Raw genomic sequence first — 18304 nt, forward strand, 5'->3', positions numbered from 1 at the left:
GAGAGAGAGAGAGAGAGAGAGAGAGAGAGAGAGAGAGAGAGAGAGAGAGAGAGAGAGAGAGAGAGAGAGAGAGAGAGAGAGAGAGAGAGAGAGAGAGAGAGAGAGAGAGAGAGAGAGAGAGAGAGAGAGAGAGAGAGAGAGAGAGAGAGAGAGAGAGAGAGAGAGAGAGAGAGAGAGAGAGAGAGGAGAGAGAGAGAGAGAGAGAGAGAGAGAGAGAGAGAGAGAGAGAGAGAGAGAGAGAGAGAGAGAGAGAGAGAGAGAGCATATGTACATGTACATGCCCATGCATTAGCCATTCCTCATCATTCATCCATCCAACCCACAGCTGGCATGGAGGGCCCTAAGGCTCTTGGCTCTCATCACAAACACAGAACCACGGCCCACTGTGTGACAGCCCTTTTCTGTGCCAGCTCAGCCAATCCAAACAATTTACAGAGTGATGGCATCACGGCACTTGAGAAACAGATGAGAATTGTACTCTGCGTACACACACACACACACACACACACACACACACACACACACGCTCTCTCCTCACTCTTCCTTGCCCTCTCTTTCCCCCGCTCTGTGCTCCTCTCTTTCTTTCTCTCTTTATCTCCTCGCTAGCAGCTTTCCTTGAATTAGCTCCATATTTAAAGACACTTCAAAGTCACCAGCCACGAGGCTGTTTAAGAGAGAAGGAGAAAAGGAGAGCGAGATAGAGAGGGAGAGAAGAGAGAAAGAGATAGAGGTAAAGAAAGAGAAAGAGACAGAGAGAGGCAGTACGGAAGGAAAGAAAGAGAGAGGAGGGAAGGAGAGAGAGAGGAGCACCACAACCTCCTCACCTCAGCCTCCTCATCCTAAACTCTTAAACACTCTCATTAGTCTGTGTTAGCCATCAGGTCTGGGGAACGAGGTGTTGCGCCAAGCATAAGTCCCTACCCCAAGGTGAATCTGCACACTAATCAACTGATATTACATGCATTTAGATGAAGAATCCTACGGACAAGGGCACATTTATGTATCCCAAATAGCACCTTATTCCCTATAGAGCCGTGGTCAAAGGTAGTGCACTATATAGGGAATAGGGTGTCATTTGAGAGGGTGTCATTTGAGTTCAAAACTACAAGGTGTAAGAAAAACCAATCCATGTGATAGGCGTTAGGACATTGCTGGTGCCAACGATAATTTAATTACTTAATTCAGATAAATTAATTACAGTACTAAAGTATGCTCTCTAGAGATTAGCTTCTGAGACCCGGGGTCTAGCCTGTAGCTCATGTTAAAATCTCAAAAAGTCTAGATCATTTAGCTATTTGATTTTGAATTTTCGGACCCCTATAGGTGTATGTATTATAAGGAATAAGGATTGGAAGTGTCTGCCGCTGTCCTATTTTTGGCACACGTATTTAACCCCCTTTTTTTTGTTGGCACAAAACTACCTTACCTTACCTTACCTTACCTTAACCCGTACCAGGTTACATTTAGACGAGTCCAATGACACTTGTGGGGGTCGTAGCATGTTTGTGAGAGTCTCATCTTTTCATAGCATGGTTATATTAGTTAGTAGGCCAAACATTTTCATGAGAAGACCAATTTTCGGGATGTCTGCTGGTCTGACAAACACAGCTGTAGCTCTGCCACTTTACACCGCAGGTGCAGAAGGCCGATGTAGGCAGATGTGGTAGGTGGAGACGCAGCCCATGCAAAAAGATATCTCTAACTTAAACTGCCATTTTTTATGAGGATTTTTTTATGATGTTAATAAGATAGACGCATGGGCGCATCAAAAGAGTCTTATTTAAACTAAGACCCATTTATAGTCCTATCCACTATTACAATGGCCAGTGTGCTGCTGGATTCTGTCTGTGCCTGCATCTTAAATGGGACACAGCCTGGGTCTTTGGCAATTCTAAGTGTGCACTCTGCCAGATAAGATGACTGTACACTTTATCAAAGGCACCAACTACAAGCACCACTGACCACATTCCAATCAATACACAGAGAAAGGGATAGGATCAAAACAAAACAAGACAAGACAAAGAGATGGACACCACACAAGACAAAAGAGATATGCTCTCATCTCCTCACTGCTTACGGATCAAATTCACACCACACTGCACTGTCTGGCACTCTGTTGTAAATCAATGTTAAAGATCAGCGTAGATCAATCCACTTTGATAGTAGGATCAAAGTTCCTACATACTAAAACTTCATGACACTTCTACGAAAAGTACTGGATGGGGGAAAGCAATATACCGGTAGTGGAGTCCTGTGTCCACCAAATTAATTTGACCTTTCACCTGGCAGATCAGTGAGAACTAAGAAATGGACTTAGAAAAAAGGGTTCCAAACGGGTTCTTAGGCTGTCCCCATAGTAGAATCCATTTTGGTTCCAGGTAGAACCCTTTTTGGATCGTCTGGGGAAAGGGTTCTACATGGAACCCAGTAGGGTTCTACCTGGAACCAAAAAGGGTTCTTTAAAGGGTTCTCCTATGGGGACAGTTATTCATCATTAGGAAACCAGTGTGAAGGATGCATCATTAAGAAACCCGTGTGAAGGATGCATCATTAGGAAACCAGTGTGAAGGATGCATCATTATGAAACCAGTGTGAAGAATGCTGTCACGACTTCCGCCGAAGTTGGCTCCCCTGCCTGTTCGGGCGGTGCTCGGCGGTCGTCGTCACCGTCCTACTAGCCGCTACCGATCCCTTTTTCGTTTGTCTGTTGGTTTTGTCTTATTAGTTTCACCTGTGTGTATTTTGGTTTAATTAGCTTCCCTATATGTAGTAGTTTGACCCGCCCTTGTTTTGTGCGGGATTGTTTTTTGTTACTCTGTTGGTTGTGGTTTCATGTTTGTATTCTCCAGACAGTTTGGTCCTGTGTTTGGGCTGGTCTGTTTTATGCGCCCTGTATGTTGGCGTGACCGTTTTTTGCCGGAGAATAAATTACTATTTACCAACCCTGCTCTCTGCGCCTGACTCCAACCCACCACCCCTAGTAGGCTGTGACAGATGCATCATTAGGAAACCAGTGTGAAGGATGCATCATTAAGGAACCAGTGTGAAGGATGCATCATTAAGAAACCTGTGTGAAGGATGCATCATTAGGAAACCAGTGTGAAGGATGCATCATTAGGAAACCAGTGTGAAGGATGCATCATTAGGAAACCAGTGTGAAGGATGCATCATTAGGAAACCAATGTGAAGGATGTATCATTAAGAAACCAGTGTGAAGGATGCATCATTAGGAAACCAGTGTGAAGGATGCATCATTAGGAAACCAGTGTGAAGGATGCATCATTAGGAAACCAATGTGAAGGATGCATCATTAGGAAACCAGTGTGCTTGGTGTATTTTTCTGCCTGTCCTAGCCTAGCCACTAGCCAGTCTGTCACAGTACGAAGTGTGTGAGGGCACACACAGCCACCACCTTGCCACCAGTCCCTAGTGAGAATGACAAATCTCTCTGTTTCCTCCTCTCTCTCTTTCTCTCTGTTTTTAGAGAAAAGGATAACATTATCTTCTACTGGGGAAAGAAAATAAGACAAGGTCGCAGCTCAGGTACTGAGAAAGACAGAGGTAGAGGATGAGGAGGAAGAGTAGTGGAGTGATTTCACCAGCGTAAGAAAGATGAGGTGGGCAAGATTGGTTGTGAGTGACCTTGGAAGACCTATATATCCAGGTATTAAACCCATCCCTACAGAGAGTGGGACCCAGCAGACACGTATGTAGTGGAATGGCATCAGGCCCAGGGAAACATATTCCTTAGTCTAGCCTCGTTAAACCACACTATATGTTTCCACCTCTTCCAATTTCACCAAATGTCGATGAGAAGCCGAAACAGTTGATACAGTAAAAGCCTCTGAAAATGATATTATTTTTTATTGCGGCTGACAGTCTACATCTAGAGCTAGGCAGTTATCACATTCATAACACTAAGCATTTTAGCTGTTAGGAGGCCATTAGTGGATTGAATGACATCCATCTTTCCCACAGCATGCTGTCTGCTGATTGAATCACATTACCGGACCGCAATGCTCCTTAATCAGATGAAGAAATGAATTAACAATAGTTTCATAACAATAACCATCAAGCTAATGTACTGGACTGGAGAGTCTCGGATCCTCTGCTAAACCATGCAGAAGCAAACTCTTCTGCATCCCAAATGGCACCCTATTCCTTATGTAGAACACAACTTTTGATCAGGGGCCATAGGGCTCTGGTCAAAAGTAGTGCACTATTTAGTGAATAAGGTGTTATTTGGAACACATCCCATCTCACGCTTCATCCACCTACACACATCACTGACCACCACAGACAGCCTGGTCTCATAGAATAGACGTAACATAGTAAATGTGGGATGCTCAAATTAGTATGATATGTTACGTTTGGTATGGTTGCATAAGACAGAAGGTTAATGTAGGGTGTAGTCGGGGTGGATGGGTAGGCATATAACGCAAACATCAAATTTCATCATGGACAACTTTAGCATTTTAGCTAATTAGTTACTTTGCAACAAAAAATACAAATGATATTGTCACACACACTGGATAGGTGAGGTGAAAGGGTAGCCATAGTAGTAGAGCGCTCCTGGAGAAAATGAGGGTTAAGTGCCTTGCTCAAGGGCACATCAGCAGGTTTTTCACCTTGTTGGCTTGGGTATTCAAACCAGTGACCTTTTGGTTAAAGGCCAAACGCCCTTCCCTTAACCCTAACCCTTTAACCTTTACCCTAACCTTAACCTATAACCCTAACCCCTAGCCTAGCTAACATTAGCCACCTGGATAATGTTAGCCACAGCAAATTGAATTCTTAACATACAGTAGCAAATGTATGATGTGGCCAGGATGTACTTTTGCTATGTTACATCTACCCCTGAGTCTGGGTTGCCACAGAAGTAAATTGACCTCCAGCATACAGAAATTAAGCCGTACATTCAACTTCAGGGGAGGGATGAGCTCTTACCTAGCTATATAGAGAGGCAACTTATCTGTGTGACTGTCTGTGGAGGAGCAGTGAGGGAAAGGGCCATCAGAGGCTGGAGCCCCTGGAGCCACACAATGTCTACATCCTGGTACTAAACACACAGGGACTTGTGACAGCTATTGAATCCTGGGGGATGGTGGGGGGTGGGGGGTCTGGGAGTGGGTATGTGTTTGTGTGTGCGTGTGTCCCACTATTCCATGAAAATGGAACAATTCATTGAGCCCTCCTCTCCACTGATTGTGTGAGGTTCTCCGGTCGATGGAAACAGAGAGAATAGCGTTTAAATGTGTATCCACCTCTATAACCTCATTGTGAAACCAGATTTATTTGTTATTCTTTAGACAAGGTTTCTTTGGGGGGAAAGCTATTAGCCAATAATAGCCCTGTCAAAATCAATTAGAGTCTATGCATAGCCACTGATTGGGCTCTCTCTTCCATTCACCATTAACAAATGAAAGTAGTCGTATGTTAGATCCTTTGCTATGAGACGTTTGTTGTGCTGAACCAGTGCTGAACACATACATTTTTACTCAATATCATGGTGCAAGTGGGGTCACGTCACAAACTATTTCATTCTGCTGTGCGACCAACTCATAATTAATTAGCTTATCGGCCCATTCTGGCCTTTGGCTGTAATTAAAAAGAGTATGACTGCTGTGATGGACTAAATCAAGATGAAGGACAGAGAATGGCTAGCAGCGGTGTCTTGTTAAATATAATCATCTGGCTGTATCTTCACAGCTGAAATGAGTAGGGAGCTGAGAACAGTTGATACTGTGCGAGTGTTCCTCTCTGTTCATATTGAACATTTTTGAAGCTGTTGCACAGTGTATTAAGAGCGTCTTCTCAGCTGACTCAGCCAACAACTCTCAGTCTGCAGCTCTATTCTGCCTTGCATCTATTACAGCCAGCTCTGGGGCTTGGCAGCTCGCTTGGGTAAACTTGAAAGACTTTTTGAAACTCTTCCTTTGCCAGAATTGCTACTAACTCTCCTTTTATTATCTTTCTCTCATTCCCTCTCTCTCCCTCTCCCCCCCCCTCTCTGGAGAGTTCCCTGTTTTTGTTAACTTCAAAAGACTGTAACGGTTTTCTTGAGTTGAAGGAGAGGCGGACCAAAATGCAGCGTGGTTACTTGTATACATCTTTAATAAAGATGACAACACGAACAGTATACAAAAACAATAACCGTGAAAAAACCTAAACAGCCTATCTGGTGCAAACAAACACAGAGACAGGAACACTCACCCACAAAACCCAACACCAAACAGGCTACCTAAATATGGTTCCCAATCAGAGACAATGACTAACACCTGCCTCTGATTGAGAACCATATCAGGCCAAACACAGAAACAGACAAACTAGACACACAACATAGAATGCCCACTCAGATCACACCCTGACCAAACAAAACATAGAAACATACAAAGCAAACTATGGTCAGGGTGACACATGCACTGTCAACTGTGGGACCTTATATAGACAGGTGTGTGCCTCGGCCATGGAAGCCACACACAAGCTTAAGATCACCATGCATAATACCAAGCTTCGGCTGGAGTGGTGTAAAGCTCGGCGACAGTCTAGAGCAGTGGAAACTCATTCTCTGGACAGCTGGTGAAGATGGCAGTCCGAATCTGGGTTTGGCGGACGCCCGGAAAACGCTACCTGCCCCAATATATAGTGCCAACTATAAAGTTTGGTGAAGGAGGAATAATTTTCTGGGGCTTTTATTCACTGTTCAGGCTAGGCCCCTTATTTCTAGTGAAGGGAAATCTTAATGCTACAGCATACAATGACATTTTAGACGATTCTGTGAAATGGTTTGTCAAGATTGTTGTGGATGAACTTGACTGGTCTGCACAGAGCCCTGAGCTCAACCCCATCGAACACCTTTGAGATTAATTGAAACGCAGACTGTAAGCCAGACCTAATCGCCCAACATCAGTACTCGACCTCACTAATGCTCTTGTGGCTGAATGGAAGCAAGTCCCTGCATGTAGTGAAAAGCCGTCCCAGAAGAGTAGAGGCTGTTACAGCAGCAAAGGAGGGGACCAACTCCATATTAATGCCCATGATTTTGGAATAAGATGTCGACAAGCAGGTGTCCACATACTTTTGGTCATGTAGTGTATTTATTCCAGGCCAGTTTAAATTCCATCTAACTTTTTAATAAAATAAATGGCCTGCTCTCCAACTTTATTTGGAATGGAAATACCTCAATAATCTAATTGACTGTTTTACACTTCCCCTATCAAGCTGGAGGTGTTAGACTGCCTCATATGAAGATGTATTACTGGGCTGCAAAACTACATTCACTTTAACAATGGACAGCAGACTATCCTTGTGCATCAAGGAGTATCAAAGCCAGAAATGTAACATCTTACGATACCTTATGATCTCAAATATATTCACTACTTCGGGTCCAAGGTGTTGAGTTATAGAACAGACAATCCATTGATTCTCAATTACATTCATATTTGGGAAAATGTACATCAATTCATGCGGTGGAAAGAACCATTATCGCACCCCTATTTGGAATAACCCCATCTTACCTCCAAGTCCTGGTTCCAAAGTGGCAGCATGAATTTTGAGCATGTGTACTATGATGGCTCTCTACTGTCATTTGATCATTTACAAGAAAGATTTGGATTATCCAAGGCCGATCTCTTTAAGTTCTTACAACTCAGAAATTCAATCATATTCAATCGCTTCAACAGAATCTAGATGAATCAAAGGCGTCTAGCATAGAACAAATACTGAAAGACACTGCTACGCCAAAGAAGTTATTTGCCAAGTTATATCAAGGGCTGATTGAAAGTACCTGATAGTTCAGAACCTATGAGGAAAAGATAGGAGACAGATCTAAAGGAAGGAATTCTTCTCTAAAGGAGAACCATTGGTCACAGATATGCAATTTAAGATAACTCATGGGACTTACTACACTCCTGTCAGAAAGCATGTAATACTTATTTGACAGAATTTGTAAACCATACAGTATCTGGACCATCTCAAAGAATGTATACTGTATGATTGTGGCCAAGTTTGGGCATGTTATTGTATGTTCTGTATTGTTGTATACGTGTCTTGTTTCTGTGTTTTATTGTTTCTGTTTGTGAATGTCAGTTTAATTTGGATACATTTAAAAACAATTAAATTCAGTAATCCTCACAAAATCTCATCAGGTTGATGAGTAATTTGTTTGGATAGTTTATAGGGATCTAGGAAATCAAAGGAAATACCCTCAGTGAGAGATAGTAGCCTCTCCTCTCCTCTCCTCTCCTCTCCTCTCCTCTCCTCTCCTCTCCTCTCCTCTCCTCTCCTCTCCTCTCCTCTCCTCTCCTCTCCTCTCCTCTCCTCTAAGCGATTATAAAGGACTGTCCTGTCCCAGTATCTGGCTGCAGGGTATCACTTTAATGGAATGGTCTTTTTGTGCATATTAACATAAAGGGATTGCACAGCAGCTCATAAAGCTCATTGATCCGCTAAGTCACCTTGTGAAGGAACGTGTTCATCCTACAAGATCACTCTGGCACAAGCACTCGCATGCGCACACACATATACACACACACACACAATTCAGTCCCATTCAAAATCTTATTTTAACTAACCTCTAACCCTAACCTGTACCCTTGCCCTAAACCACACACACACACACACACACACACACACACACACGCACACACACAATTTGGGGCTAAAGACACATAGTTCTCTACAAAGATAGCTGTACAAGAGCTCTACAAAGTGAGATGACTGACTTTGCACACACAAGGATTGTGTCATGCTTTATCAGTGTAGACACAGTAACACCTTTTTGGAAGTCTACCCAATGCCCCGCTCCTCTACATCTCCCTGTGGACCCAAAGACACGACCTAGCTATGTCAATGGCGAGGAGCAGCACTTCAAGAGATGTGTAAACGATGGTGATCTCTACCTGTCTCTTCCTCCCCTCTTCTTTCCTTGCTGTCCTTCTTTTTGGCAGATTTTGTCTCTCCCAACTCTCCACCTGTCTCCTTTCCATCTAAAAAAAAACTTCCGCTGCACTGAAGACAGGGCCAAAGTCAAAACCAAAGGCAAAATGAGCATCAGTGAGAGAAGACCTTGCAACTAAAGACTCTCTCTACAGTACAAGCATACTGGGACATCATCTTCAGATAAAGCAATGTGGGCTAGGTCTACATGAGGGTGCTAATTTAAAAAACTCATAAGAGCTCTGACCGATACATAAGGCTTTTCAAAGAACAGTTATACTATCAAGAGCAGTGTTTAAAAAAAAATATTTAACCTTTATTTAACCAGGTAGGCCAGTTGAGAACAAGTTCTCATATAAAACTGCGACCTGGCCAAGATAAAGCAAAGCAGTGCGACAAAAAACAACAACACAGAGTTACATGTGGGATAAACAAACATACAGTCAATAACACAATAGAAAAATCTATATACAGTGTGTGCAAATGGGGTAAGGAGGTAAGGCAATAAATAGGCCGTAGTAGCAAAGTAATTACAATTTAGCAAATTAACACTGGGGTGATAGACGTGCAGATGATGATGTGCAAGTAGAAATACTGGTGTGCAAAAGAGCAAAAAAAATAAACAAAAACAATATGGGGATGAGGTAGGTAGTTGGATGGGCTATTTACAGATGGGCTGTGTACAGCTGCAGTGATCGGTAAGCTGCTCTGATAGCTGATGATTAAAGTTAGAAGATATAAGTCTCCAACTTCAGCGATTTTTGCAATCCGTTCCAGTCATTGGCAGCAGAGAACTGGAAGGAAAGGAGGTGCTGGCTCTGGGGATGACCAGTGAGATATACCTGCTGGAGCGTGTGCTACGGGTGGGTGTTGCTATGCTGACCAGTGAGCTGAGATAAGGCGGAGCTTTACCTAGCAAAGACTTATGGATGACCTGGAGCCAGTGGGTTTGGCGACGAATATGTAGTAAGGGCGGTATAGGGGGCTTTGGTGACAAAACGGATGGCACTGTGATCAAAAAGGATGGCACTAGGGTGGCAGGGTAGCCTAGTGGTTAGCGCGTTGGACTAGTAACCGGAAGCTTGCAAGTTCAAATCCCTGAGCTGACAAGGTACAAATCTGTTGTTCTGCCCCTGAACAGGCAGTTAACCCACTGTTCCTAGGCTGTCATTGAAAATAAGATTTTGTTCTTTAACTGACTTGCCTAGTTAAATAAAGGTAAAATAAAATAAGTAAAACTGCTCCAGTTTGCTGAGTAGAGTGTTGGAGGCTATTTTGTAAATGACATCGCCGAAGTCGAGGATCAGTAGGATAGTCAGTTTTACGAGGGTATGTTTGGCAGCGTGAGTGAAGGAGGTTTTGTCGCGCAATAGGAAGCCGATTCTATATTTAATTTTGGATTGGAGATGCTTAATATGAGTCTGCCAGGACAGTTTACAGTCTAGCCAGACACCTAGGTATTTGTAATTGTTCACATATTCTAAGTCAGAACCATCCAGAGTAGTGATGCTAGTTGGGTGGGCGGGTGCGGGCAGCGATCGGGTGAAGAGCATGCATTTAGTTTTACAAGCATTTAAGAGCAGTTGGAGTTCATGGAAGGAGTGTTGTATGGCATTGACCTCGCTTGGGGGTTTGTTAACACAGTGTCAAAAGAAGGGCCAGATGTATACAGAATGGTATTGTCTGCTTAGAGGTGGATCAAGGAATCACCCGCAGCAAGAGCGACATCATTGAGATAAACAGAGAAAATAGTCTGCCCGAGAATTGAACCCTGTGGTACCCCCATAGAGAATGCCAGAGGTCTGGACAAGGCAGACCTCAGGCAAGGCAGTTATTTCAGTCATTTGAGAAATCAAAGCTGTTGAGTCTGCTGATAGGAATACGGTGATAAACAGAGTCAGAAGCCTTGGCCAGATCGATGAAGAAGGCTGCACAGTGCTGTCTTTTATCGATGATGGTTATGATACCATTTAGTACCTTGGGCATGGCTGAGGTGCACCCGTTACCAGCTCGGAAGCCAGATTGCACAGTGGAGAAGGAACGGTGGGATTCGAAATGGTCAGTGATCTTTGTTATCTTGGCTTTCGAAGACTTTAGAAAGGCAGAGCAGGATGGATATAGGTCTGTAACAGTTTGGGTCTAGAGTATCACCCCCTTTGAAGAGGGGGATGATCGCGGCAGCTTTCCAATCTTTAGGAACCTCGGACCATACGAAAGAGAGGTTGAACAGACGAGTAATAGGGGTTGCAACAATGGATAGTTTTAGAAAGAGAGGGTCCAGATGATCTAGCCCAGCTAATTTGTACGGGTCCAGGTTTTGCAGCTCTTTCAGAACATCAGCTATCTGGATTTGGGTGAAGGAGAAGCTGGGGAGGCTTCGGCAAGTAGCTGCGGGGGGTACAGAGCTGTTGGTCAGGGTTGGGGTAGCCAGGAGGAAAGCATGGCCAGCCGTTGAGAAATGCTTGTTGAAATTCTCGATTATCGTGGATTTATCGGTGGTGACAGTGTTTCCTAGCCTCAGTGCAGTGGGCAGCTGGGAGGTGCTGCTCTTATTCTCCATGGGCTTTACAGTGTCCCAGAACTTTTTGGAGTTAGAGCAACAGGATGCAAATGTCTGTTTGAAAAAGCTTGCCTTTTCTTTACAAACTGGCAGTGTGTATTGGTTCCTGACTTCCCTGAAAAGTCACATATCACAGGGACCATTCGATGCTAGTGCAGTACGCCACAGGATGTTTTTTTGTGCTGGTCGAGGGCAGTCAGGTCTGGAGTGAACCAAGGGCTATATCTGTTCTTAGTTCTTTTTGAAAGGGGCATGCTTATTTAATATGGTGAGGAAATTACTTTTAAAGAACAACCAGGCATCCTCTACTGACGGGATGAGGTCAATATCCTTCCAGGATACCCGGGCCAGGTCAATTAGAAAGGCCTGCTTGCAGAAGTGTATTAGGGAGTGTTTGACAGTGATCAGGGGTGGTCGTTTGACCGCAGACCCATAACGGATGCAGGCAATGAGGCAGTGATTGCTGAGATCCTGATTGAAAAGAGCAGAGGTGTATTTGGAGGGCAAGTTGGTCAGGATAATATCTATGAGGGTGCCCATGTTTACGGATTTAGGGTTGTACCTGGTGGGTTCCTTGATCATTTGTGTGAGATTGAGGGCATCTAGTTTAGATTGTAGGACGGCCAGGGTGTGATAAGATAGATTTGGGTCATAATGTACAGACAATGGGTATGGTAGGGATGTACAGTGGAGGCTTCTAGTAGTGATGTAGTGGCTTCTAGTCGTGTTAGGGAAGAGTCCGGGAGGCATCAGCTGTGTTGCTAAGTGATCATAGGGTCCACTGAGCAAGCCGGGAGATGGGCCTGGCTCAAGGCTAGCTTCGAGGCTGGGCCACTCGGTAGCAGCTAGCTAGCTGCGATGATCCGGCGTAATGGTCCAGAGCTTACGGCAGGAATCCGGTGATGTAGTGGAGAAAAGCAGCCCGATATGCTCAGGGTTGAGGCGGGTTGCCGGAAGGTATATTTAATTTAAAAATGGGAAAAGATATTTAAATACATTTAAATATATACAAAAAAACAAAAAAATAAAAAAAACATTTACAACAAACACGTCTGCATTGGCTATGCGACATGTGCGGGTTCCTTCTTTTTTCTCAAGTGGGTGAAGTAAAATACCCTCATTTTTCTTCATGATGACCACTAAATAGGGTAGAATATATTATAAAATGGGTAGTTTGGGTCCTGGATACTGATTGACTGAAAGGTGTGGTATATCAGACATTATAAACTTGTTGGTTCGAGCCCTGAATGCTGATTGGCTGACAGCCGTGGTATATCAGACCATATACCGCGAGTATGACAAAACATGTATTTATACTGCTCTAATTATGCTGGTAAACAATTTATCATAGCAATAAGGCACCTCGGGGGTTTCTGGTATATGACCGAAATACCATGGCTAAGGCCTGTATCCAGGCACTCCGCGTTGCATCGTGCTTAAGAACAGCCCTTAGCCGTGGTATGTTGGCTATATACCACACCCCCCAAGCCTTATTGCTTACATTTAACACAGGTATGATGCAAAAATGCTTGTTTACTGTTCTATTAGTGTTAAACACCAGTTTATAATGGCAATAAGGCACCTCAGGGGTTTGTGATCTAAGGCTAATATATCACGGCTAAGGGATGTACTGTATCTAGGCTGTACTCCGCTTTGCGTTGTGTCTAAGAACAGTCATTAGCCATCGTATATTGACCAATGTACCGCACCCCCCAGGCCTTATTGCTTAAATATGAGTTTATATTACAAGTAAAAGTACAATCTCTGCATGTTCCTGTAAAGTTTAGCTCAGGTCCAGGGCATTGTGTGTGGTTTACTGACGTTGACAAGTATCCACAAGATGCAGTTAAGGCCTTGCACCAGAGCTATGTAAAGTTCAGCTCCATCTCCTCAGGCCAAGTTCTCTGTAATTGTCAATAACAGCAAACCAAACAGCATGAGTCCTGTGGGACAGTATTGTGTTCTGGGGGTTCTCCCAGCCTGACCTAAGCCTGGCCTCTCGCCCTGCTGATGCCCTCACACCCAATAACACCGGTGGCGACTGCATGACATGGACGAAATGCCAGCGTCCCACTGCTTCTTTACATGCTGGCATGATGCAGCGCTGTCACAGATATGGATACAGATGACGAGAGAGTTGGAGAGAGCAGATATGATCACAGCACATACAAATGCAAATAGAGACATACGCACACAGTCTTTTACAGCTAACCTTGTGGGGACACACAATTCAGTCCCATTTAAAATCCGATTTCCCCTAACCCTAAACCTTACCCTAACCCATACTCTTACACTAACCTTAACCCATACGCTAAATAACCTGAACCCAAACCCTAAAACTAACCCTAGCTCCTGACACTTAACGTAATTCTAACACTAACTTTAACCCTAAACCACCTCGAATTAGCATTTTACCTTGTGGGGACTAACAAAATGTCCCCAGTTGGTCAAATTTTTGTTCATTTACTATTCTTGTGGGGACTTCTGGTCACCATAAGAATAGTTAAACATGTCCACTGGCAGGCCAGGGACACACGTATTTGACTGATGATGTCATAGACAGATCTCTGTGTGGAGGTTGGCCTTACCCTTCCTGATGCTCCTTGGTCCATGGACAAGCTGCAGGATAAACAGATAAACAGAACACATTATTACACTGTCCTCATGACAGCTCCCTCCAGACACACGTATCACTGGTAGCATGTTGTCATTACCTCTCCGCTCTGACAATATGTGGACACACACACACACACACAAGCAGGCAGACCGCCAGATATTAGAGTGATGTACTGTCCTGGTATAAAAACAGCTACCTTGCAGTTATTTTTTTCTCTCTGTGGTGTGTGACCAGCTCTCCAAAGCTCTCTTAATCAGGCGTACTGCATTACAGCTAATGACACTGAGCTGGAGCAGAACACCACACGCACGCGCGCACACTCACGTATCTCATTGCCCCGGAGTGACACTAAATAAACTGGCACGCCTGGAAAAGCATTTGAAATGGAAATGTATGGAAACCTTGTATGTGGGTCATTCATCTATTCAACTGCACACATGCATACAGATTACATCTACAGAGCAGACAGAACAGATGAAGAAGAGTATCTATCCTCACAATGGGGAGAGGCCCCATATCTCTGTCTTTATGAGAGTAATTCTAGCTTCTCGTAGCAATCTAAGCAGCCAACCACATAATTACTGATTCAAAGCATGTCGTTGGGGTCAGTAAAGGGAGAGGTGTGGTAAAATCAAAGATGCCCTCTTGAAATGACACATTAAATCAGGCGCAAATTCAATTAGCGAGCTTTACTTTTAAACACCATAACCATCTCCCTCACCATCTCCCACCCCTCCCTCACCATCTCTCACCCCTCCCTCATCCTCAACCCACTCCCTCCCTCGTCACCTCCCTCACCCCAAACCTCACTCTCCCACCCCTTCCCTCTCCCTCACCCTCTCCCTCACCCTATCCCACCCCTTCCCTCTCTCTCCCCCTCTCTCTCTCTTACCCAGCCACACTGCCGCTGGCAGAGCTCTCAGCGATTTGGGAGCTGGCAATCCACTTGGTCTCCCCCACTACTGTCCTGGCATGTGGCAAGCGCCCCACGTCCTTCACAGTCATTATCAGGTGGCGCGATGACTTGAGCACCCGCACCGCCTCGTCGTGGGGGATACCCAGGAAGCTGCACCCGTTCACCTCCAGGATCTGGTCGCCCACCTGGGGTGCGGGGAGGGCACAGAGAGGAAGGAATGGTGGGCGGACTGGCATGGGCATGGGCAGACACTGGGTCACAGTACATAAGTCAGAGGTCACACAGTAGGGGCCAGAGAGCTAGAGATGAGGTAGAGTACAGACGAGAGTGAAAGTAACAAACACAGTTGGGGTTAGATTGGTAGATTGATCCGTGCTGAGTTCCAGTGGGAGGTAGATCCTGTTTAGATGTGAGGTCACAGGGTCAGAGGTATTCCTTACTCCTGGTAAGACTGAGAGGTACTCCCTCTATTGAGAGTGCTTCTAGACGCTAATGCAGACAACTCTGTCTATGGATGTGTATCTCCATCTGTAGGGCTCCATAACCATAACCCTAGGTCTTTCTGCACTCCCCTTGTGGACTCTTACAGTATCTTACCTCGGACCTTAGCAATATGGATCACTAGGCTGACCTCTGATCATCTACAATATTATTATGTGTTAACTGATATAGCACTGTAAACTGTATAGATAAATCACATATGCAGCAGCTAGTGACAGACTACATTAAACAGAGACCAGACAGACTGGCCTTTCAGAGATGGCAAACACTGACCTTTATAAAGTTAGCTAGCTGCAACAAGACCAGGGCATGTATTCATTAAATGTATCACTAACACAGAGAGGCTGCTGCCTACATACAGACTTGAAAGAATTGGCAACTCTAATAAATGGATCACTAGTCACTTTATAAATGCCACTTTAATAATGATGTTTACATATTTGTATTACTCCCACATACTGTATTTTATACCATGTATTGAATCTTGCCTATGCCGCTCGGTCACTGCTCATCCATATATTTATGTGTCACACCCTGATCTGTTTCACCTGCCTTTGTGATTGTCTTCACCCCCCTCCAGGTGTCGCCCATCTTCCCCATTATCCCCTGTGTATTTATACCTGTGTTATCTGTTTGTCTGTTGCCAGTTCGTTTTGTTCATTCAGACCGACCAGCGGTTTCCCCCTTGCTCCTGTCCTGTCTACAGTGCCTGTTTCCTAGTTTTCCCAGTTTTGACCTTCCTGCTTAACCTGACCCTGAGCCTGCCTGCCGTCCTGTACCATTGCCTGCCCTGACCCTGAGCCTGCCTGCCGTCCTGTACCTTTGCCTGCCCTGACCCTGAGCCTGCCTGCCGTCCTGTACCTTTGCCTGCCCTGACCCTGAGCCTGCCTGCCGTCCTGTACCTTTGCCTGCCCTGACCCTGAGCCTGCCTGCCGTCCTGTACCTTTGCCTGCCCTGACCCTGAGCCTGCCTGCCGTCCTGTACCTTTGCCTGCCCTGACCCTGAGCCTGCCTGCCGTCCTGTACCTTTGCCTGCCCTGACCCTGAGCCTGCCTGCCGTCCTGTACCTTTGCCTGCCCTGACCCTGAGCCTGCCTGCCGTCCTGTACCTTTGCCTACCCTGACCCTGAGCCTGCCTGCCGTCCTGTACCTTTGCCTGCCCTGACCCTGAGCCTGCCTGCCGTCCTGTACCTTTGCCTGCCCTGACCCTGAGCCTGCCTGCCGTCCTGTACCTTTGCCTGCCCTGACCCTGAGCCTGCCTGCCGTCCTGTACCTTTGCCTGCCCTGACCCTGACCCTGAGCCTGCCTGCCGTCCTGTACCTTTGCCTGCCCTGACCCTGAGCCTGCCTGCCGTCCTGTACCTTTGCCTGCCCTGACCCTGAGCCTGCCTGCCGTCCTGTACCTTTGCCTGCCCGTGTTCGATTTAATAAACCTTTGTTACTTCGACATTGTCTGCACCTTGGTCTTACCTTCAAACCTGAAATTATGTACATATTCTTATTCCATCCCTTTACTATTTGTATGTATTAGGTAATTGTTGTGGAATTATTCGATTACTTGTTGATATTGCTGCACTGTCAGAATTAGAAGCACAAGCATTTCGCTACACTCGCAATAACATCTGCTAACCATGTGTACGTGACAAATAACATTTTATTTGATTTAAGAAGGAGCGCTGATCTAGGATCAGTTTAGCCTTTTAGAACATAATGCATAAGATTATATGGACAGGGGGACCTGATCCTAGATGGGCACTTCTACTCTGAGATGCTTTATGAATATGGGCCCAGTACTGTTCCTGCCAGAGATTAAGCCAATTTCATCCCCATTCTTTCAAAGCATGTCATTGGGGTCAATAAAGGGAGCGGTGTGGTAAAATCAAAGACTGAAAAATACTGTGATGCCCTCACACATTAAATCAGGCGCTTGTGCACCCCCACACCCCCTCACACCCTCCTTCACCATTAGTTTTGCATTTAGAGTTTAATTTGGTGTTTAGCAATTCATCATTATTTCCAGATGTCAGCTGTTCTCACATGGGTTGTTATATTTTATTTCACTGAGCTTAGTCAACCAAATCGCACCAACAACAACTTCAGTAATCCCTCAAAAGATATTTAGTATATTCAGTGACTGGTATTGAGGTATTATGGGAGTGAGAGTCCCTTGACATTTGTCCCCTCTATTTCTCTCATACACTCACACGCACACACACCCAGAAGAGTCTCTGATCATGCTGAGTCACCACAGAGGCGCCAACTGACAGTGATGGTGTGCTGCATCTCCTGCTGTTGTCATAAAGTTGGCACTGACGCCATTCCCCCCCACCCCTCCTCTCCTCTATCCCTCCTTCCTTATTATAATTTCATTAGGGGGCTTAGAGAAGCTGGCAAAGAAGGTACTGTTTCCTCATAGCACATGCGCGCGAGTGCACACACATGCACACACACAGATCAATGCGCTGCGTCAAATCCAAGTGTGGGCAAGCCGCCAGGGAGCATCCTGGGTAATTAACCAGCAGCGACGCTGGCTGGACCAATGATAATTATATTTACAAATGAGAGGCCAATCAATGTGGAGATGAATAATAAGCGACTGTGTTTTCTGGAAATTCGACTCAGGCTACAGATGAGTACAACTGGATCGATGAAACACAGCCCATTGTTTTCCCCACACACCTTTCTATCGCAACTCTCACATTGCCATTGATTCCTCATCTCACTCTATGTCTTCATTGTTCTCTTTCTTTCTCTCTGTCTCACTTTCTCAGCTTGT

General features: G+C 45.1%; 1 protein-coding gene across 1 annotated transcript in view; it reads right to left on the bottom strand.

Moving 5' to 3' along the window:
* LOC109868140 (whirlin-like) overlaps positions 1 to 18304 on the bottom strand; it is a 125598-nt gene that overhangs the window by 33782 nt on the left and 73512 nt on the right. Inside the window, exons 4-5 of the mRNA XM_031802904.1 lie at positions 15007 to 15215; positions 14086 to 14116 (exon numbers count right to left, since the gene is read on the bottom strand). Of these exons, the coding sequence (XP_031658764.1) occupies positions 14086 to 14116; positions 15007 to 15215 (240 nt within the window). The remainder of the gene's footprint in view (positions 1 to 14085; positions 14117 to 15006; positions 15216 to 18304) is intronic.

The sequence above is a fragment of the Oncorhynchus kisutch genome, linkage group LG23 (assembly GCF_002021735.2).
Source record: "Oncorhynchus kisutch isolate 150728-3 linkage group LG23, Okis_V2, whole genome shotgun sequence".
In the NCBI taxonomy this organism is placed as follows: Eukaryota; Metazoa; Chordata; class Actinopteri; order Salmoniformes; family Salmonidae; genus Oncorhynchus; species Oncorhynchus kisutch.